Genomic DNA, 24,514 nt, shown 5'->3' with positions numbered 1-24,514 from the left:
TTATTGTCAAACTAGAAAACCCAAAAGAAACAATGAAAAACCATTAGCAATATTAAGAATGACACCAATACTTAATTATAAAATATGATGGAAAGAATATCCACAGTAGCAACAACAACAACAAAAATACAATCCCCGTGAATATCTCCTACACAAAATGTGCAGGACCTACAAAAACCAAAGTACTAAATTTTGTTGAGAGACAGAAAAAAGTTGCTTAAATTAAAAAAAAACCAACAACAGCAACCACAATGATATTGATGGAAAGACTTAGTACCATAAAGGTGTAATTTTCTCAAACTAAATTATAGGTTTAGTGACAGTCCAATTAAAATTTCAAAAAGAAAGTGACAAAATCACCCTGAATTTCCATCTAAGAAAAGGCAAAAATATCTAAGAAATTTTGCAAAATGAAACTAAAATAACAAGAGTTTTCCATGCTAGATATCAAAACACTTATAAAGCTACGATAAATAGTATGGCGGTACTCTGTCCAATATTAATGAATAGATCTTTAGAAGAGATTGCTTTGAGAAGACATTAAGATACACAATAAGTAAATATGATAAATAAAGGATCATAAGTCAGTGCAGAAAAGAATGAATAATGCAACTGATGGTGTAGAAAATATCAGTTAGGTCTGCTTAGACTGTTATCCAAAGTCTCTCCTGTGGCCTAAGAGGATCCTTCTAACTTGTCACATGATTTGGGCATTCTACCTTTCCAACCTCAATTTAATAACCTCTTGGCTCCTGTTTCAACTGCCTAAGCCATCTTTCTGACTCTTAAACACAAGCTTGTTCCTGCCTCAGGGCCTTGATACATGCTGTTCTCTCTGCCCCTTCAGTCACAGGTCATCCCCTCAGAGATGGCCTGACCCTGACAACCACTGCTCAAACGGCACCCTCACCTCCACATCAGGCACTTGCTATGAATGGCACTATCACTCTCTGAAATTATTTGTTAACATGTTCATTGTTTTTCTGATTAGAATACAGGCTCCCTTAGAATAGGGTACTTATTTCCTTGTTTCTCCTGAGACCTCAGGGTGCAGAAGAACTCTTAGCAGTTACTCAGGGCTTAAGAAATGAATATATGTGTGTACATACATATGTATGTACACGTGTCTGCATTCATATGCATTGTGTACATACATGTGTGTGCCCTGTGTATAAGTATATGTGCACACATGTTTATATATACATGTGTGTGCATAAAATGAAGATAAGGATGATTATTGATAAGAACTATTGATAAGATTTGTGTCCTACCCACTAATTTTATATTAAATGTACATATAAACAAATATTTACCATAATGAATTTAAACAGCAAGATAGTTACAGATTTATTAATAACAGTGAGAGAGCTCATGTAATTCATTATCATCACATAACATCATCATTTAATTATAACCTTCTGCTCATCACTTCTTTTTATCCACAATGTAAACATTCTGTTACCACACTGAAAATAGGGCAGGGTTAAGTAAATGAGACTCTTCCAAACTTAACCTTCAATTCCAATTGAATTCATACCCTGTCTTTTACCTATTGTGTTTCCTAATTTCCTTGCAAACTCAAGAGTCCCAGTGGAAAGCAAGTGAAATATGACTAATTGGCAGATGATTCCCCTAAATGAAAGAAGACAAGATGGACGTGCTCACTTGAACAGAATTTGGGTGTTCCTTGTCTGACCTGGCTCCTGCTTCTCCTCCCACCCCACCTCCATCCCCCACCCCTGGCTCTACATCACCTCCCATCCGCACGGGCAACCCATCTACTGATAGCTGTCACATGTGAGTCCCTGGTTGTCCTTCCTACAACCCCCACCCCAGCCCCGGCACCCCCATGAAGCAGGAAAAAAAGAGAGACTATATGAGAATCAGAGTGAGAGAAATTATTTTTGTTGTTATTGAAATAAGACGATAAAAGGGAAAGAATCTATTAAAAAAAAAAACAGTCAAAATTTAAGGGCTGGATCATCCCAAGATCTGATAGCTGGACAGCAGAATCCTTCCCAAATACACATTCCTATATTTAAAAGAGATAACCAATAAGGATCTACTGTATAGCACAGGGAACTCTCTTCAATATTCTATTAACAACCTAAATGAGAAATGAACTTGAAAAAGAACAGATACATGTATATGTATAGCTGAATCACTTTGCTATACACCTGAAACTAACACAACATTGCTAATCAACTATACTTCAATATAAAATAAAATTTTTTAAAAAGTCATCGACAAAAGAAAGATGGGTTTTCTCTTTATTGTTATGTGTTTCACATCGTAAAACAACCAACCACAGGCCACGTGGAATATTTGCTTCTTTGCATGATGTGTTGTGTGTGGTGTGTGTGAATGTTGTAAAAAAAAAATCAAGGAGTTGTGAAAAATGTTTTCAATATTCTTGCATTGCTTTGGGCAGTTTAATTATCCACTTCTTGAAGAAGAGAGGAGAGAGTTACAGGAACAGACTTGGCCTGAATTGCTTCAATAATAGAGTTAAATGTCTGTATTGAGCCTTTTCTTTCTGAGGAATGTTTCCCAGTAAAATGTAACACCAGTTGCCAACCTCTGGAAAGATCCAATGTGGCCTCAGGACTAGTTTGGCCAGGCCAGGCCAGGCCATATGTTTGGTTTTATTAACATATCTGTCCCAAAGAGTGAGATTTCACAACTGTGTGACCCCTTGAAGAAGCTGAGAACTGCTTCCCACCCTTCGTAGTCTTGATAACACAGGAACCGGCTGTGCTTTTCATTTTTAACCATCCCATAGTCTTTAACTGCCTCTTGTACGAGTTACAGCCCAAGGGTTGAATTATTACATAATTTGGTAGAGAGAGCTATATATAATATATATAATCTACAGATACCTATTATATCTGTAGATGCTATCTGTAGGTAACCTTGTTTACTGAACACTCAGGAGGAATATTACATAATGACACTTTTCCTTCCAATATAAAACATGGACTATTATACTATATGTATTATCATATGCGTTACTGGATCCATCCTGCAAATGAAATCCAGCTACACAAGGACTTAATCAATTTGCCTCCAGGTTAAAACAAGACAAAAGACTCTAGCTGTTCCACAGCCCTAGAATGGCTTCATAAGGAAAAAAGCTTAGGTTAAAGAGCTCCCCAGACAGTGGAGCAGGAAGACCCTGCCCTCCCCTCCCCTCAGGGGCACACCAAAAGTACAACTACTTACAGAGAAACTACTGATGTGAAGGACTAGAACCTACCAGAAAAGACCTTCTACAACGAAAGCTGTAAAGAAGGAACCACAACGCGACAGGTAGGAGGCGCGAAGTTGCGGTGGAGTCCAGACCCACACCGGTGGGTGGGCGAAGCACAAACGGGAGAATAGCTATAATTGCAGAGATGCCCCCCAAGGAGCGAGGGGTCGGAGCCCCACGCTGTGCCCCCCAGCCCCAGGGTCCAGCGCCGGGAACGTGAGCCCCCGGAACGTTTAGCTTTAAAGGCCAGCAGAGATGACTTCTGGGGGAGCCAGAGGGCTGTGGGAAATAGAGACTCTTAAAGGGCGCACACAAAACCTCACACCCTCCAGAACCCAGGGCAGAAGCAGAAATCGGAAGGAAGCCTGTGGCAGACCTACCTGCTGACTGTGGGAAATGTTCCGGAGAGGCCGGAGGCACCTGGGGACCGAGACCCTGGCAGCAGCCATTTTGGGGAGCTGGTTCTACCACAGGGACGCTGGCGCTGGCGGGCACCAGTCTGGAATCCTCCCTCTAGCTAACTAGCTCCGAGCCCAGCCCCGCCCGCCAGCCTGCAGGCACCAGTACTGAGACATCTCAGGCCAAGCAGCTAGCTGGGAGGGGGCACAGCCCCACCCACCAACAGGCCAGCTGCCTTAAGACCCCCTGAGCCCATAGCCAATCCTGGACACAGCCCTGTCCACCAGAGGTCCCAGGACCTGGCCCCACACACCAGGGTGCAAACACTAGATCCGGGACCCCCCAGGGTCCTGCAGCCAGAGACACCGGGCCCCTGCTCTGCTCAAAGTGCACAGGCACCAATCCCAGAGCCGCCGGGGCTACAGCCCTGCCCACCGGCGAGCCGGCTCTAGCCTCGCTACAAGCCTCATTCGCCAGCGGGTGGACACTAGTCCCCAAACAACTGTAGCCCTGCAGACGGCCACGGCAGGACCCAGTCCTGTCACCAGCAGGCCACCAGCAGCCCTGAGACACCTTGGGCTCCTCAGCCAGTTGCCCCAGGATCTGACCCCATTCTCCAACTGGGAGACACAATTCGGGATACCTTGGACCCTGCAGCCAGCTGTATCAGGAACTGGCCCCATCCAGCTGTGAACCAGCACCAGCTCTGGGACTCCTGGACCCTACAGCCAGAGACCCCAGGATAAGACCCTGCCCACAAACAGGCCAACTCCAGATGTGGGACATCTTGGGCCCCTCAGCCAGCGGTCCTGGGATCTAGCCCCACCAGCTAGATTCGGGATCCCCAGGGTCCTGCAGTCAGAGTCACCAGGACCCAGCTCCACCCACCAGGGAGCCAGCACTAGCCCTGAGACTCACTGGGGTTCCACAGCCAGCCTTGTCATTACCCAGCCCCACCAACAAGTGGCCAGCAGCCTCCACACAAGGCACAGCCTGACAACCAGCTGAATAGGGTGACAGCCACGCCAACCGGCACACCCACAGCAGTCCACCCACCACAACAGAAGGACCCACACAGCCCACATGGGGGAAACCCTACAGTACATAGCTCTGGTGACCAGAGCTGCTGGAACACACAAGATATCTCCTGCAAAAGGCCACTTCTCCAACACTGGGAAACGTAACCAAACTACCAGATACATAGGATCAAATTCTGCATTTTCAACAACACGGTGGACCTAAAGGGTATTATGCGTAGTGAAATAAGTCAGACAAAGACAAATACTTTATGTTATCAGCTATATGTGGAACCATAAAATAAAAAAAAGGAATCAACATGACAAAACAGAAACAGACTCACAGATAGAACAAACTAGTGGTTTCCAGTGAGGCTAGGGAAGCGGAGGAGGGCAACACAGGGGTAGAAGATTAAGAGGTACAAACAACTATGTATAAAATAATCTACCAGGATATATTGCACAGCACAGGAAATAGTCATTATAATAATGTCAAATGGAGTATAGGGTATAAAAATTCTGAATCACTATGTTGTACACATGAAACTACTATAATATTGTAAATCAGCTATATCTCAATAAAAAAATCATTTTGAGAAAAAAAAAGTTAAAAAAAAAACTATGTTAAGTAAATGTTATCAAGCCTATGAGTGAGAAAAAAAGAAAGGGAGGAAAGAAGGAAGGGAGGGAGGGAGGAAGCAAGGAAGGAAAACTGAACGAGCATAATCCAGTTTTCATCTTTCTGCTCCTTAACCAAGATAACCACAAGACAATATATAAAGTGAAACCATGAAATAAAAACATTCTCCATAAAAATAAGGGAAAAAAAAAACCCTTTGCATTAAATCATCCTAGATCATAAAGCATAAAGGAAATAGATACCTGACGTCTATGTTTAATATGGATCCCAGGCAAAAACATAGAAAAAAAAACAAAACCAAAACAACTTTGCACATTTCTCAGCCCAGGTAATCTCTATTTATGCTATTATTTTATCCTTTGTACTGCAATAAGAACAATGGAGGTTCTTGCCAGTATCTAGAAAGAAATTTTGCTTCACCCTTCGTATTCTAAGCTTCATGCTCTGATAAGTATGGCCATATGTGTTTCCCCTTCGGGAACAGAAAGCTTTAGGGCTTGGATTCCTCCAGAGGAAGTGAGGTGGCTTGGGCAGAGTGAATACATATCCCTTCTTCATTGGAGTACTGAAAGTCAAGGCATGACAAATGTCAGAAACCAGAAAACAAGGCAGGGGTATCCACTGGAACAATGATTTGAAGGGATGGGAAGGAGTCATTGAAATAGAGACCTAGGAACCTGACTTTCCAAATCATACATAGACCTATACGCTCAGCTTTTAGAAGCCAGTCCCAAACACTTGCCCTCTTTCTTTCTGCTGCTTCACTTGTTCCCAGCTGATAGCCTCCACCCTCATCCAGTCATCTCTTCTGGCCTCTTCCAGCCATTGGTTTCTAAGCCAATATGACTTCCCAACCTAGAATTTAGTGCCTCTTGTGGGCTAAGGATACAACAGTAAAGGAAAAAACATCTCAGCTCTCAAGGAGCTTAAATTCTAGAGGGAGGAAAAAGACAAAATAAAATAAAATATGTGATCATATTTTTAAAATTAAGCAGGGGAGGATAGGTAGTAGGGTGAAAGGGGAAATGAGCACAGGGAGGGTTACAACTTAAAACAGGGCAATCAGTCTCTAAGTGATAGAATTATATGAGATTGTTCTTCTACCCCTTCACTATTTTTCTGAGTATGCATTCCTTTACAACGAGTTTTTTAAAACTTTGACATCAAAATTGCTGAAAAACTGAAATGAGTCATACAAACATGTAAATTTAGGGTATTTACATGAAGCAGGAATATAAGATACAGATCATATTAACACAATCTTATTCACGTCCTATGAAATTAGGGTAAAAAATACAATGTGGTATAAAACATCTAATATTTGTGTTCTAAGCCATGAATTTTAAAAATAAGAAAAAAACTATTTTAATGAGTATTGTAGAAATACAACTTATGTTACACTTTTAAAATATACATGATCAAAGAACAAAACACTCCCATTGTTAGATCACCCGAATAACAGACTGCTAACTTAACACATGCTTTTCAGTATTTAAACTGTTTGTGAACTACAAAAATGCGGGGAGAGGGGAGAACTACTTACAAAATGTACCTATGAGACAGCTTAATGAAAAAATAAACTAATATATAACAAACACTGAAACAACTACTATGGCATTATCAAAACTTTGTAAGTAAATTCCATAAAAAATTAAGATACTAGTAAAATTAATTATTAAATTAATCCATTAAACAGAGACTAAAATCTAAAAGGAAGAAGTGAATTCTCCTGAATGCTGATTGACCTAGCTCAGTAGTCTTAACAGTTCACATGTGCCCTTTCCTCAAAGGAAATTTCTAAACCATCACTGTCCAACAGAACTTTCTGCAATGATGAAAATGTTCTGCCTTGTCCCATAAGGTAACCACTAGCCACACATGGCTACTGAGCATTTGAAATGTGGCTCATGCAACTAAGAAATAGAATTTTTTATTTTATCTTAATTAATTAATTTTAATTTAAACAGCCACAAGAGGCTAGTGGCTACCCATCCAGACAGTACTGCTCTAAGACCTGACTCTTAACATCCTTTTTTTTTTTTTAATTAACTCATAGTCTTCCATCTGGCTGATTTCCCAGTATAGACAAATTGGGCTCCAGTTCTCACTCTTGGTCTACCTTACTGTTCTCCTGGCCTCAAACTTTCTTTCTAAGCTGTTGCATAGCTGATTTCAGCAAAGCTGTGGGCCAGTGCTGCTCGGCTCAGAAACACTGGCTGACAGAGCCCTGGTCTCTTCCTGCTTGTCCAGGATAAGAAGTGGGATACTAATGTTTTTTTTAAAGAAGTGAAATGACAACTAAACGTCATGTATGACTTATTAGATACTAACCCAGAGGGAAAAGATTAAATCCAGCGATTTAGCAAAAGCCACTCCCAAACTTAAAATTTTACTATTCTACTATCTACCTAAAATTCTAGGTAATGACAATTTCCAAAATTATATAGTATTTATAGAATAATTCCAGTACCTCAAACCTTACAGAAATCAGCTCCAAATCAAAGCATCTAATGGCATTATTTGGAATCATACTATCATGCAACCAGTCCCCTGACTCATTGAGCAAAAAGGATAACTTTCCTTTTCTGCTGTTAAGAAACATGTTTTAATACTCAAAATATTATTTTCATAATTTATTGTCATTCATAGGAACTTGGGTCATACATATCTTTATGCAAAATATTGGAGTAAATCTTTCCCTCAATTTTACATTCTTAAAGTTGTTACAGTTGTTCAGTTTCAAGCGGATACACATTTTCTCTTATTTATCAGACTTTATAACTTACAGTCAATAGATACAATAGTTTTAAATGTAGTATTTAGCTGATATTGGAAAACGAAGTAAAATATAGTAAGAAAAAAAATTTTACAGAAGGATAAGAAACTGGATTCAATGTTTATCTGAAGACAGTGAGTGAAGCTCAAGAGAGACTTACTGATTTAGCAGGACATCAAGAATAAACGATGTTCCAAAGACATCTAGCTGGAAGCTTGCCTGGTCAACGTGAGTCAACTGCAATATCAGAAAGATAAAAGGTATTTATTATTCAGCCATAAAGATCAAATGATAAGCATTTCTCATGATCATTTGAAAGTTTTATACTATAAATTAGAAAACAAATTCAACAGAGAAATTAAATAAAAACAAAGTAAAATTTGTACCTTCTTATAAGTCATTCACTAAAGTACCACTTAATCAAAGAGGACAAGTACCCTCCTTTTCTGCTTTATCTCAAGTGGCTAAACACTTCATTTCCAAGAAGACTGAACTACATTTCATTCTGTTTTAAATGAGTGACTCCTTTAAAATTAAGCTTTATGTATTAAAAAAGAAATCGGGAAAATATGTTCAATACAAGAGTAAATTAATATGATGCATGTGATCTATTTATAAGGAAGACATCAAAACCTCAAAAGAAAAAAACCCTTTTCATCCTATCTCAAACACATACTTTAAAAGTAATAGTTCAGTTCTAATTTACCAAATGTAATTTCATAAAGGTTTCCAAAATTTCATGAGAAAAACTGAACCTCTGCCCATCTGCAAATATCACCTATCAAAATTTTACTGGGAAAAAAATCACTATTTCCTATGCCATTATAATAGGACTCCCAGGGAAAATCACAAGAGACTCTAAAAAACATATGGTGTTACCAATAACATTAATATTAGCCTATTGCAAAACCACATGTATTAACTGAAAAGAAAGGAGGAAGCAAAATGATTTATTCCAACTCCCATATTAACAGTAGCTATACCTTTCCTGACTTTTAGAAGAACGCTCCAAAATCTGGTTGTCGGAATGCCTCCATTTCCTAATCTGCCTATTTTGTCATTTGGAATTACGCAGTAGTAATGACACACCAAAGTGTACAGAATTATAGTTCATTTTTAAATTGCCTTCCAAACTGAAAAAATAAAAAAACCTGGAATTGTCTAAAGAAACATAATGGAGTTCATGTATTAATCATATATTAATTTCTAAGCAATGTATAAAGATTCTGTGGTCTTATTTCAGTTTAGTCTTACTATGATATACATTTATGATTTGCAAGTTTGTTATTCAATTGGATAATAAAAGGACACAAAATTAAAAAAAAAACAAAAAACAGTAGTCATACCTAAGCAGTAGAACTATAAATTATTTGATTTTTTTGGCTTATATTTGTCTATAGTATCCAAAATTTCTACAATAAACCTGTATAATTCCTGCAGTGAGAAATGCAAACAAACACTATTTTAGCGATATAAACCATCTGGGCAACTCTTCTCATGTAGCATGTGAAGCAGATGGTGGTGCTGCTCCCTGAGAACCAGAGCATCTTAGGAAGGGACGTTCTAGGATTCTGTGGGGCACAAAGGGTACCTCAATCATACCTGGGATTTTCACACTCATTAATCTATGGTATCAGGAGAAAGGACAGAGCTTAATAATCATAAAGCTTTCTGGAAACAAAGGATGACCCTTCTATTTTAAAATCTTTGAAATAAATGGGAGGGGGAGAATGCCACACCTCAGTTGCTAACACATTCCAATTCTTGTGAAACCCCAAGGATGAAGAACTATCCAGATACTTCTTAGCTTCATTAAACATTCAACCCTAAATCCTCACTCTTCCCAGTTAACACCCAGGTTATCACCAAATTCTGGCTTTTTTTTTCTTTTTATGATAGTTCTTGGATCCACATCTTACTCTTCATTTCCATATCTGCCACAATTCATATCCTCCCTGATGTTTCTAAAACTGACTCCTTACCAAAATCCCAAAAGTAAGTCCTATATTTTCTACTCCATCAAATATTGATACAAACTTTCTCTCTCTGCATATGAAGATCCTCCACAATCACCTCCCCCACCCCAGATATAATAGCACACAAGTCCCCAAGAACCCACCCATATCCCTTTCACACTCAGTTCTCTCCTTCTACTCTCTAATTCCACAAACTATGTGCATTCCAGCTTTTTCTGTAGCTTTCACTTATCACTTGTGCTTTTCCAAACCAGACCCTGGGGTAGTGATCTTCACCAAGGCCATTTCAGAAATGGTCCTATCCATCCTTGAAGACCTGGATCAAGTTCCCTTTTGTATCAGTCTCCTAGGGCTACCGTAAGAAAGTACCACAGACCAGATGGCTTAAACAACAGAAATCTACTGTCTCACAGTTCTGGAGGCTGGAAGTCCAAGCTCGGGGTGTTGGCAGATTTGTTTTCTCCTGAGGCCTCCCTCCCTGGTTTGTGGACTGCCACCTTCTCACTGTGTCTTCACATGGCTTCCTCTCTATGCATGTGTACGCCAGGCGTGTCTGTCTGTCTCTCTCTCCCCTTGTCTCTCCCCGTCTCTTTCTCTCTCTGTCTCCCCCTCTCTCTCTCCTCTTATAAGGACATCAGTCATATCGGATTAGCATCCACCCTTAGGACTTCATTTAATCTAATTACCTCTTTAAAGACCCTGTCTCCAAATACTATTAGTCCCATTAGCAGTTAGGCTTCAACATATAAATTTTGGAGGGGACACAATTCAATCCAACCTTTCCTCTCCCAGGAAGTCTTCCCAACCCCTTCTAGCTTCCTCCTCTCCTCTTCCTCAATACTGTTCATTTTGATATGAGGGCTTCAGTGCTGACCAGCCTCAGGTATTCAATATGCGCTTCCTGACTGACTCATTTCAGGGTTTGTTTGATCAATCACCTGGATGCATAAATGAACAACAATTGCACAGCTACAAATTACCTGCTTACAGAAATGCCATCCTTCCATCAAGGTTGTTCTTAATGCCACCTCAATGGATAATTTCTTTTCTTTAAAAGCTCTTTGAGTTTCCTGCAGGGCTAACAACCATGTTTTGGGATCAGCCTGAGGAATGCTCTTGTTTACCAGAATTGTTGTCTCAATTAAAAAGAACCTCTCTCTCCTCCATTCTTTATTCAGCATTTATTGTTGTGAACATGGCAGAAGACACATGTTATTCATCATGCTATCATGATTACAGCTTGGATCAAAATAACATTACTATTTTTTTGGCAAGATATTTACTGTTTGCATTAATTGTCTAATTTTTATACTTTTTTTTCCTGCAGCTTCCTTTTACATCTGGTATTTTACTTTACTGATCTCATCCATGTCCCAAGCAGAAACCCATTACTTAAATTCAAAAGAAAATCTATTGACAGCATGTTTGACTGCTATTTAGTGAAAAATGTTTGCATTATTGATAGTAATATGAATGGGATTATATACTATTGTTTTAATGTAAGGAAGGTTTCCTTAGACTGTATACAGATTGATTCATTCAACAAACATCTTCTGAGAGTCTACCAAGTGCTGGGAGCTCTTTTGATTTGAGGGACAAGGTGAAGAAGACTGATCATGTTTCCGCTCTAGTGGTGCGTATCTTCTAGTGGAGGGAGTACAAAGTGACAAATAAAATGACAGAAAATGAACAATTAGATTAAAAAAATAAATCTAGAATATAAACACACTGTTCTCAGATTTAATAAAACAGGGTAAACAGGTAACCAGGGTAGATGGTGTTCTAGGTAGTATGGAGGCCTCTCTGAGGAGATGACATCTGGATGATGACCTGGATGATTAGAAGGGATCTATGACAGACAGACTGACAGCCCCCAAAGGCATCCGCAGTCTAATCTCTGGAACGTATGAACATGTTACCTCACACAGCAAAAGGGACTTTGCAGATATGATAAAGTTAGGAACCTTGAGATGGGGAGAGTACACTGGATTATCCAGGTGGGCCCAATCTAGTCACCAGAGTCTCGTAAGGGTCAGAGTCAGAGAAGGAGACGTGATGATGGAAGTAGAGGTTAAAATGAGCTGAGGAAAAGGCTACATGCCAAGGAATGTTGGCAGCCTCTAGAAACAGGAAAATACAAGAAACAGTTGTCCCCTAGAGCCCCTCAAAGGAGCACAGCCCTGAGAACACCTTTATTTTAGCCTTGTAAGACCCAATTCAGGCTTCTGATCTCCAGAACTGTAAGAAAATTAATTATAATTGTTTTATGACATTAAGTTGGAGATATAACATGTTATAGCAGCAATGGGAAACTAATATAGCATCACTGGCAATGTCACTAAACATTTAGAAAAGCAACTCCAATAATGAGTTGATTGCATTAGTGTTTGATGTCATTTTCCTCCATGGCTTGGTTAAAACCAAGGCACCTGCAGCAGTAGAACTGACATGCATGAAGGCACAAGGATCAAACTGCAAACACAGGACTTCCCAGCCAAACCAAACTTGCCGTGGTGGTCATGAAAATACACATTAGCATGGTTTCCTTGCATTCTTTTTTGTCTACCATTCAGGTACCTCTCATCCCCATATGTACGACTTATAACAAGTAGGCTAAAGAGAAGAAACATATTTTACTTCTTTAGGTTATCTTGGAGAAATGCTAAATTAAGCAGAATTACACTGAATTCATGCAATATTAACAATCCAGCTTATTATTCAACACCTTAATCTTAGACCTTACCTTCTTAGCTCAAAGGAGAAGAAAATGTTTAAGGAGAGAGAACTAGACTAATCAGGATTTTCCTCTTTATTTGGGTGGACCTAACATATATTGCCCCCCAAAATTCTAATATTTATTAATTCTAACTGGAAGATTAAAAGGTAGCAATGGCTTTTAGAGACATCTGAAAATCATTATTTTGCAGAAATGCATTCTTTCAAATTACTATATAAGAATGACGTGATTTTAAAATCTATTAACCAAATGCTTCATTACCATAGAATAATATTGAGAGAGCCCGTAGAGCTCATATAATACATATCCTTATTTTAAAAATAAGGAAAGTAAGGCTTGTGGGCAAACATCATTTCCAAATCACACTGTTTGACAGGGCAGCATTTCGCCTCCTGGCAAGCCTTTTCCATCATGCTTCATCTTTGCTTTCAAAGACGCAGTTTGGAGGTGCTTGCAGGTTTTACTGGGTTCTAAAGAGTGCTTTTAGAGCGTATGAAAAGAAAATCAAACTATGAAAAACAATCTTTGGAACTCTGACTCCACTAGAAAAGTCAATAACATTACTACATCTGGCACAAAGCACAACCTTAGAAGTTAAGAATTATAGTTTACAATACACATGGAAATCCATTTTTTAAGGACAAAAATTACACAGGTTATGGTAAAGTATGTTTTAAGCAGTGAGGCTGACTTTGTTCATAGCTGTGACACAAAACATTGAAGGAGAAAAATGCAAAATAAAAAATAACTATCCAGATGGCAAGAAAACTTAATAAATCAATATAATTACATAAGGATAATTTAAATTTCAAATTTCAAAAATGAATCATAGAATTTTAGGACCAGAAGAACCTGATCCAGTGCCCAGACTGAGGCCTGTTTATTATTCATCGGCAGCAGCTGAAATTTCAATGTGAAGCTAATATAACCCCCATGTTCCTTAGGCATGTTGTTTCTTGGCAGCTTGTCTTTTTCTCCTTACATCTCCGAGAGCCAATGAACCATATGTAGGACCAACCTAAATAATTCCAAAGAGCAAATACAAATGAATTTTTCAAGCCTGTCTTACTTATAACCTTTTTCTAAAGCAAAGATGACACTAAAACTTTCATGGTAGGATCATAACTTTGACACAAGGAGAAAGACAGGTAGTTTGGGTTTTTCATTAACCCCAACCTGAATAATGAATCAGTGAGCATCATTAAGAGTTGGGAGTATTACCAGTCAGATGGTCTTGTGCAACAGGATCATTCTGAAGGTAATTAAGAAAATTAAAGTCCTCAATGTATGTAACAGAATCTTTAGCTACTCTGCATCCTAAACTCTTCTTTGCCATTTGATTGCTTGTACTTACTTTTTTTTTTTCTCTTAAATGCAAGTGCAATTCCTGGCATCCAATGCTTTGAATTCAATAAAAAAAAAAATACCAATAATTACTTCTATCTATTATCCCTGTTTTTCTACATCAGAAGAGGCAACTGAAGAATCATCAGAACCTCACTATAATTACTCCATTGCCTTATGTGAACTTCTTTTTTTTTTTTTTTATAGTTGTGGCACATGGGCTTAGTTGCTCCATGGCATGTGGAATCTTCCCAGGGCAGGGCTCGAACCCGTGTCCCCTGCATTGGCAGGCAGATTCTTTACCACTGCGCCACCTAGGAAGTCCGCCTTATGTGAACTTCTGACAAAACAGCTCAATGAGACTGATACTACAATCTATTGCCATTAAGATTCCTCATTCTAGAATTTCTTATAGCCACATCAACAACATAGATTTCCCCTGTCTAGTTAGTTAAGATATGGAACTTATTTCATGAAGCAGAATTATATAACAATGGCTTTTGTTAACAGAGGATTCTACTCAATAGATCTACCTCATACATAAATTAGCACTATATATGGAAGAACATTGGTGTTTTCTATCCATAATTCTATATCTATGACTCTATGTTAAATACCTCCCTCTTTTCATCTGATCAACTCAATCATGTCCATAGCTGTCATAATCTATGTCATATATTGCCTTTAATTTACACATTATCTTTAACCAAAATGTTCTTAAAATCAAACCTTCTACATTTAGTATTACAAGAACCAAATAGTGTCCAGCAACAGAACATTTTAAAACAAAATGAAAGAAAAGAAAACAAAAAGGCATAGCCTTTTAAACCAGGCAGAACTGGGTTTGAATTCTGGGTCGTCCATTTATTAATGGAACAAACTAGGGCAAATTGTTTAATGTCTTTGAACTGAAAGTCCTCGTCTCTAAAAGACCAAAAATAATAATACACACTCTGTAGATTTATTGTGAAAACTAAAGGATAAGTTATAATTCATTCAACCTTTCTGGAGTACTGACCATACCTCAGGAAATATATCAGGCCCTGGGCATACAAAGAAGAATCAGACATGGCCTCTGCATCCTGGAAACTCAGTCAAAAAGGGGGGCTGCTACACAAATTATTACGAAATATTTGAAAGTCCACTAATAGACAAACGCACAAGATACAAGGGCAGCCCTCTGACTGCTGGGGGACGGAGGGTTGAGGAGGTGCTCCTCAGACCAAGAATGTAGGCCAAAGCACTCCTGGTAAAAGGGCCAACAAAGGCACAAAACAGGGAAACAACTCAGCACTTTCAGGGACTGTAGGAAATGCTATATTCCTGAGACAGAAAATGTGAGGCATCTATTGTGGGAGAACAGGCTGGAACCCCAGATGCCAAGGAACTTCCAAACCAGTGGTTCTCAATCTTGACTGCCTATTAGGCTTACTTGGGAAGCTTTTTAAAAAATACCAATGCCTGGCAACCCTCAGAATGGGAAAAAATAATTGCCTATGAAACAACGGACAAAGGATTAACCTCCAAAATATACAAGCAGCTCATGCAGCTTCATACCAAAAAAGCAAATAACCCAATCCACAAATGGGCAGAAGACCTAAATAGACATTTCTCCAAAGAAGACATACAGATGGCCAACACACACATGAAAAGATGCTCAACATCACTCATCATCAGAGAAATGCAAGTCAAAGCCACAATGAGGTATCACCTCACACCAATCAGAATGGCCATCACCACAAAGTCTGGAAACAACAAATGTTGGAGAGGGTGTGGAGAAAAGGGAACTCTCCTGCACTGTTGGTGGGACTGTAAGTTGGTACAGCCACTATGGAAAACAATTTGGAGGTTCCTTAAAAAACTACCAATAGAACTACCATATGATCCAGTAATCCCACTCCTGGGCATATACCCAAAGAAAACCATAATCCCAAAAGAAACTTGTACCATAATGTTTATTGCAGCACTCTTTACAATAGCCAGGACATGGAAGCAACCTAAATGCCCATCAACAAATGAATGGATACAGAAGATGTGGCATATATATACAATGGAATATTACTCAGCTATAAAAAGGGATGAGATGGAGCTATATGTAATGAGGTGGATAGAACTACAATCTGTCATACATAGTGAAGTAAGTCAGAAAGAGAAGGACAAATATTGTATGCTAACTCACATATACGGAATCTAAAAATGGTACTGATGAACTCAGTGACAAGAACAAGGAAGCAGATACAGAGAATGGACTGGAGAACTCGAGGTATGGGAGGGGGCGGGGGGTGAAGGGGAAACTGAGAAGAAGCGAGAGAGTAGTACAGACATATATATACTACCAACTGTAAAATAGTCAGTGGGAAGTTGTTGTATAACAAAGGGAGTCCAACTCGAGGATGGAAGATGCCTTAGAGGACTGGGGCAGGGAGGGTGGGGGGGACTCGAGGGGGGCCGTCAAGGAAGGGAGGGAATACGGGGATATGTGTATAAAAACAGTTGATTGAACCTGGTGTACCCCCAAAAAAATAAAAATAAAAAATAAAAAAATAAAAAATAAAAACAGTTGATTGAACCTGGTGTACCCCCCCAAAAAAAATAAATTAAAAAAAAAAATACCAATGCCTGGGCCCCAAACTCAGAGATTCGAATTCTTTTAGTCTGGAATGGATCCCGGGCAGCAGGATCCATTTTAAAGAGCTACCCTGTGATCCTGAGGGGTGGCCAAGGGTTCAAAACCACTAGCATAAACCAATGTAAGAAATATACTCTTTATCCTGGAAACAATAAGAAATGGATGTAGGGACTTCCCTGGTAGCACAGTGGTTAAGAATCAGCCTGCCAATGCAGGGGACACGGGTTTGATCTCTGGCCTGGGAAGATCCCACATGCCACAGAGCAACTAAGCCCATGCAACACAACTACTGAGCCTGTGCTCTAGAGCCTGTGAGCCACAACTACTGAGCCCACGTGCTGCAACTACTGAAGTCCACGCGCCTAGAGCCTATGCTCTGTAACAAGAGAAGCCACCACAATGAGAAGCCTGTGCACCACAATGAAGAGTGGCCCCCACTTGCCGCAACGAGAGAGAGCCCATGTGCAGCAACGAAGACCCAACACAGCCAAATATAAATAAATAAATCTTAAAAAAAATAAATGGATGTAAAAGCCTTTGAGATGATAGATGTTCTATAAACAATAGCTCCTTTCCCTTATCTTCACAATTTATGATAAAATCTGTTTAGCTTTGAAACCGATGATGTACTTACTGAATTCCCACACATTTCTTGCAAGTACAATGTATGTTCTTTTGACAATTTACTGCATGAATTTTGTTGTTGAGTTCAACCAAAATAATAAAAGCTTTAAAAGTTAAAAAAAATGAGACAGAGAGTAATAGAAGGCAAAAAACGAGGAAAAGGGGATTCCATCTGGTCTCCCAGATAAATTGAGGGCCAAGAAATTTCCAGAAACATCTCTACAAGTGCCTTAGCATACTATTTTGCACAAGGCAGACTCTCAACACACTTTAAAAAAAAAAAAAAAGAAAAGAAAGGAAAAGGAGCAATAGATTGGAATTCCCATGGGAATTTTTAGAGCGCTAACCAAGTGAGTCTAACATGTAACCAATTCCCATAGAATTCCTCTCTAGTTGACCTTGCTCTGTAATTCATATGCCAGTTCTTACTATTACTTGATGTGAAAACTTTTACAATTGATGTAAACACGTTCCATTGCCGTGGACATGCGCCTGTTTGGGGATGTATTACCCAAGCACAGAGATTATGTCGTAGCTCTCAGAACCCAGGAACCCTAGGTGAAACCACATACACCACCAAAAAAATGGCTTTTCTTAGATGAGTTCTTGAGAGGCATGCTCCAAGTCTGCCTTGCTGAGTGTCCAGTTCCGACATCACTGAAAGCCCTAGACCCTGTGATTCCTGGCGGCCGAGGACCCCTCTCTCCAGTGACCCCTGCTCCAACAAGCTGGAGGCTGAGGGGCTGTGCGGACACTGGCATCAGCTCTGATTTTCTCATTTCCATTCAGGAAGTTAGGCAGCCTCATTACCTATTTATGCTCTGCTATCTTCTGATAAATCAGTCTCTCCATCATCTTGGCCATTAACCACGCATTGCTAGACCTTCATTTAGAGCCTGAACAAGAAAACACTTACTTGCATAAGCCTGAAAGTCGAAGCAGACCTTTATGATCTTTAGCAGCCTAAGAACAATACAATATGTAGTCATATTGAGCTGTAATTTAATCTGAGTGCAAGGAACCCCAACTTTTGGATGCAATAAAATCAGCAGACAAAATCCCTCAGATGAACCAGCCCTGGGAAACTGATACTTTTCCTTAATGCAAGAAAGGCTTGGGAGAAAGATTACAGATCTTCCTGGCCCCGTTGCTGACTTGACATTTGATTTTCGGAGTTACTGAAACTTCCTATGCCTCATCTTGTTTTTCCCCAAATGTGAACTGAAAAAAGTCTCAATTATAGAATGCTATGAGAAAAACACCTTAAATTTTTGTTTATGGTGAAAGAGTATATAAAAGCTTGTTGCAAAGAATAATATAACTACTGAGAGCTAAATAAAAGACAGGTAAAAAGAGCAGAGGAGGGGAAAGGCAGTTAAGCTATTATACTATCATATGAATATAACTAGTCAGTTCAGCTCTCAATCGGATAATTTTGAAAGCAGGTCTGAGACTTCCCTGGTGGTCCAGCGGCTAAGACTCCACGTGCCCAATGCAGGGGGTGCAGGTTTGATCCCCAGTTGGGGAATAAGATCCCACATGCAATGCAGTGCAGCCAAAAGATATTAAATAAATAAATAAATAAATAAATAAAATATGTTTTAAAAAAATAAAAATAAAAGCAGGCCTGGAAATAAGGGTTGTCTCTGCCAGCTGGGTCACACTCTTTCCTGGAGGCAACATCAGAAGTAGGCCAAGGCCAAAGAATAAAATTAAGAATGGTGAGTTCTTCGCATCAAGATTCACCTCACCCAGGTGTTGTGTGAATGGATTTTTGTTTGCCTGCTTGCTTAATTTCACCTTCCTTATATAGATATTAGAAGCATCTGAGAGTTAAGGCTCACTTTCGTGAAACAGCCAGCTCCCAGTGTTTGAGGAAAGAAAAATCAGAGCTATCACTGACCAGAATGTCATAATGAATAGCTGACACATAAGAATTCCATAGCATTTACTTTAAGAAACAAATTTACATTGGGTAAGAAAGTTTTTTCTCTCCGAAAACTAAAGACTAAAACTACATAATTATAGAGGACTTTCTGCTCACACACATACATATATACATATGCATACTAAACTTTAAAAGGACCAGATTCTTTCTTTAGTATCTCAACTGCCCAAGAGTCTTCCAAGAACATAGCTGAGAAATAATCTAAGTAAAATACTGCAAGAGCAAAGCTCCTGCTTAAAAGAAAAAGAAGAAAAAGGCAATAACTCTCTAATATCAAGGACCTTCAAAAGATGTTTTTTTATCTGTACTTGACAGTCTCCCACCAAAGGCTTTCTTTATTGGGATACAAAATGAAGCACAAACCCCTGCAGAAATATCATTTATTTTGGGGGATTTCCCAAGTAGCTAGAATGAAGATTGGTTAGAAGAACATACCAGTTATCTCATTTACCACACTTATGAAGTGAAGGAAGGAATGGGGTTGTGTGTGTGTGTGTGAGAGAGAGAGAGAGAGAGAGAAGTAGATTTATTGAGAGCAAGCATGCAGATTACCAGCCATCACTAAGGAAACCATGTTGCAAAACCATGGAATCTTTCAATGCATGCATAGGTTAGAACATAGCAAGAATCTGCTACAGAGACTCAATATGACATGAATCTACCCCCAAATTCTTAAACTGATGGGCTCCACATACTACCAGCTGGTATCTCCAACCTGCTTTGAAGGATAACTCCTTGACCTTAAATTATAGGGGAATTGGAAGAATCCATCCATGATGCATATTTATTAGAAAACACAAATACCAAATGAGAAAATTTTTGTTATATGTGCTGCATTACATGCATCTGGTCTATAGTCTTTCTGGGATATGGACTTCAAAAGCATCTGAATCTACAGAAATTAAAGAGGAAAACTTTTTAAACATGTTTGAAAAATTTTCAAACATGTTTAGATAGTTCCTAGAACAGTAGCAAAATAATGAAATTACTCTGTTGGACAACAGCAGTGAAAGAAACTCTAGAAATTACTTTTCTTGCACTCCCACTATTTATTGGCGCTAGAGACTACTGCCTCCTGCAATAAGTAGATCAATCGTGTTACTTAATCCTTAGCACTAAACACTTTCCCTAGAAAAGTGAAATGCCTTTTGAAAACACATAGACTGTAAATTATCTCTTAAAGTAGAAATTCTGAGATACTGTTATTGAGAGAGAGAGAAAAACTCACCAGACCAAATCACATTATCCATTGTACATCCAATAATGCTTGCACGTGCGTGTGTGTGTGTGTGTCTGTGTGTGTGTGTAATGTATACACATCATGGCAGGAATACCTTGCAGCCAACTGTAACCTAGAAAATAATTACCACTTGAAACAAGTAAACTCTGTAGTGCTGGTAAGTCCAACTCTAAAAAGATCCACTAGAAGGTATAACTGCTGCCCTAAAAGGGAGATAGGATATAGACCCTCACTGGAGGATCTCCAGACCTAAGATGAGCTCATAGTGTCTAGTGATATAAACTCAGAATCAAATGTAGATTATCCCTTAGGCCTGAAATATGTCTTCATAACAAGGAAAAAAACCACAGCAAAACTTCAGAGATTTCTAACTATTGTTATGACTTTGTGTCTGAATATAAAAAGGAAATAAAATCCTGGTCTGATCACTCTTTTCTTCACTAGCATGAACTCAACTCTTGGTAGAAACAATATCATGTCAAAGGTTGAATGCACTTGACCTCCCCTGTCTTAGAAACAGAAAGGATAGGGAATTCCCTGGCGATCCAGTGGTTAGGACTCCATGCTTTCACTGCAGGGGGGCTCAGGTTCATTTAGTTCCTGGTCAGGGAACTAAGATCCCACAACCTGTGTGGTGCCGCCAAAAAAACCCAAAAAAACAAACAAACAAAAAACCAACCAAACAAACAAAAACCAGAATCACGAGGAGCCATGACCTTGTGAAGGCAGGTCAGTGGAGCGTGGGAGCCAGTAGCTTGATTAGAGTCATTCATACCTCCCTCTGTCTAAACTCTCCACCTTAACAAAACAGCAAGCATGCAGGGGCACTGAACTGTTTTCCATGTTCCATACATGACTCAGGTTTCTAGGCTGTTGATGTGTTTTGATATAAAGCCGAATAAACCAAACTCTCTAGTTGTTGTCTCTACTGGGGGCAAATTACAGCAGTTTAACGAGGCCTCTGTGCACCTGACGTGCTGGGTTAAAGAAAGGATTCCTACACCATATCCTGATTCTCTTTTACAAAGGAAAAAGCCTGGGCACAGCCTTTCTTTCTGTTCGTTTTATAATAGTTGGTTTGTTTTTTTAACTTCTTGTTTCTCTGAAGCAAATGAATACTTTGAAGTAACACAGAGTTCACTTTTCAATTAATTTATTAAATGACACCTTGGGAGAATTTCTTTACTTCTGAGAAGTGTGTAGGTCCTCACTCTGAACTACTCCCACCGAGTTTCTGGGAAGCTGCCTCCTGGCAAAGCCTCCTGATCAAAATGTTCCCTAGATCAGCATGCTCAGCAAACTGCCACCAAGCCGTCCTCTCTGTCCTTCTCTGGCCTTCCCTGCATGTCCCACCACCTCCATCACCACCATTAAGTCCTGAACCCCTAAATGTGCTCAGGACTCCATGAGAACCACAGCAGACTGTGAGAAAAATACAACCCCTGCCCACATATTTTTATTGTGTGATAAAACATGTTACTCTTGTACAAGGCAGCAACATAATCCAGTAGTACTAAACTCTTTTGTCCTAAAGAGTTTTCCCTCTCTTTTAGAACTACGAGCAGTTACTTATGAAAAGTGGCAGAGGGTACTAAGACTCCAGATTCTAGAGTCAAATTTCCTGTTTCACGTTCTACCTCCACCCCTTCCCAAACTGCAAGATCTTGGGGAAGTCATTCAAGCCCCCTGTGGCTTAGTTTCTCCCTTTAGTAAATGGGAACAATAGTATCAACTTCTGAGGCTTGCTAAGAAGAGTGAATGAATACCTATAAAGCACACAGAACAGTCTAGTTCCCTCCATGGTATTTATCATTACACCGCATGAGCAGCAAAAGTCTGAGTGCGTGGGACGAGAATTCTGTGTTACATCCAGAAATCAAAATTATTCCTGCTTCCCCCTTGTCACTTCCAGATGACAGTTCCTCTATCCCTCTCTCCTTGAGGTCCATGCCTCACAGCTATACTACCCTCCACTCTCAACTCTGGACCAAGTGCCTCCATATTCCCAACACATACTACCTCACTTTGGCCCAAAGCACGTGCCTACTTACGAATTTAAAACAAATCGGACAACTCTTATCTAATGATAAGATGAACAAACGTTATTTTGCAAATTGTAAATCAGCCAAAAATGGGAAGTAGTTCTCAGGAATATAAGCCTAATAAAGGCTGCTTTCATATAGTTAGTTAAACCAATTAATTTATTGGTTTATTTGTTAGTTCTCTAGTAGTTTGTAAGCACTATCATTGTTATGCCAGCATATATGCATTCTACTGAATTCTCCTTAAAAATTTCTTATCTGTGTCCCTGTGCTCATTTTACTCAACCAATATTTGTTGGTGAGTTTGTAGCCATTCGGCCACATGACTTGAAATATGCATTATCTATATAGTTCACAAGGAGAACGATTAAACTTTGAGATTTAGGGAACCTCAATGAGTTATGTGATTCATTTCCCTCCTGTGAGAAAACAAACATCTACTCAAAACCATCTTGAAAAAAAATGATCGTTGAGCCTATTTTGTACGTTTCTGAGACAGTTCCTCAACCTCTAATTGTAGTTCGTCCCAATGCTGAATCATCATCTTTTCCCTCTTCAATAGCTAACAGATCTCTCTAAATGCAATTTAGACCTATTTCCTCCATCTGTGAAACAGGATATGTTCAAAGATGACTTGAAAGTATGCCTCTCATCTGTTAGGCACAGCAGAAATTATTTGCTTCTTTGTAAGCTTTATGGCAGGCTGGCACTAAAAATATCTACCGACTACACAGGGTAAAACATCCTGCACAAAGAGTGATCCATATCACTGCATGTACAAACATAAAAGAGGATGACGTTAAAGTGCACCAAACGAATACTGTCTTGCAAAGAAGAATCCAAGAGGATTATATTGGGGATGCAGGGTGAATTACATTCAGCCACTAGAGTGAAAATTTGTGTGGTCTTCTTTGGTGAGATAATACAATCCTTAGAGAACACGTAATGAATGATAATACCACCAGAGATATGGATACATTAAAATATTCCCCCCCAGTACAGTTTTCACTGAGATCCTCCATCACCCGTCTTCTCTGGAGTAGGAGTCTTGTTACTCATACTTGATAGACACGCTTTAGCCTTAGGGTCATTGTACCAGCTGTCCTCTCCTCCCGAGATGCTTCTCCACAGAAAAGCCTGGCTCACATCCCACTTCCTTCAAGCTTTTCCCAATGTCACCTTCTCTGTGAGGCCTATTGGATCACCCTACTAAAAATTACAGCTTATGTTCCCCACATCCCTGGCACTCCCAATGTCTATTACCATGCTATGCTTTTTTCTTTTCTTTTCCATGGTACTTACCACCTTCTAATATACTAAATAATTTACCATTTATTATGTTTTTGTCTATCTGCTGGAATATAAGTCCCATGAGAAACAAATTTGAGGTTTCTTTAAAATTCATTGGTGTATCCCAAGAAGCCAGATAGCACCTGCCTGCAGTAGGTCTTCAATAAATATTTGGGGAGTAAATTTTTTAAATGTAAGTTAAAAAATCAAATCACAGGAAATAATTCCATCTCTCTCTCTCTTTCTCTCACAGACACACACACAAAATATTGCCCAAAACAGTTATTGAGCCTTACTCTGAAAAATAAAAGAACCAATGGAAAAATTTTAATTGCAAACCTGGCAAGTTTAAACTTTATAATAAAAGGAACAGGAATCTAAGTCTATTAAATATTTGCAGTCTTCTCAGTTCCCTCATTATTCAAAGATAGAACAAGGAAAAGAGAAATCAAGAATCTCTAGTTCTAGTGAAAACACGCTGCAGAGAACAGGAGCTATAAAAAGGCATGATTAATAGCTCAAACATAACTAAAATACCCAACTGCACAAGGGCCACAAGGTGCAGAGACAAGTGCAGCTTTTTCCCTCACTGAGTGAAATGTG

The 24,514-nt window shown here is 39.3% G+C and overlaps 1 protein-coding gene across 15 annotated transcripts in view; it reads right to left on the bottom strand.

Moving 5' to 3' along the window:
• The window catches only part of ADAM22 (ADAM metallopeptidase domain 22), a 215,177-nt gene that overhangs the window by 173,098 nt on the left and 17,565 nt on the right, over positions 1-24,514 (bottom strand). For 12 of the 15 annotated variants that reach the window (XM_057731544.1, XM_057731549.1, XM_057731551.1 and 9 more), the window contains exon 3: positions 8,242-8,318. In XM_057731544.1, the coding sequence (XP_057587527.1) occupies positions 8,242-8,318 (77 nt within the window). Of the gene's footprint in view, positions 1-8,241; positions 8,319-20,183; positions 20,232-24,514 lie in introns of all 15 variants that reach the window. The other 3 variants (XM_057731547.1, XM_057731553.1, XM_057731557.1) reach the window with 1 other exon arrangement.

Source organism: Hippopotamus amphibius, chromosome 4 (assembly GCF_030028045.1).
Source record: "Hippopotamus amphibius kiboko isolate mHipAmp2 chromosome 4, mHipAmp2.hap2, whole genome shotgun sequence".
NCBI lineage: Eukaryota > Metazoa > Chordata > Mammalia > Artiodactyla > Hippopotamidae > Hippopotamus > Hippopotamus amphibius.
The sequence above is the reverse complement of the archived record's forward strand: the minus strand, read 5'-3'. Positions and strand labels throughout refer to the sequence as shown.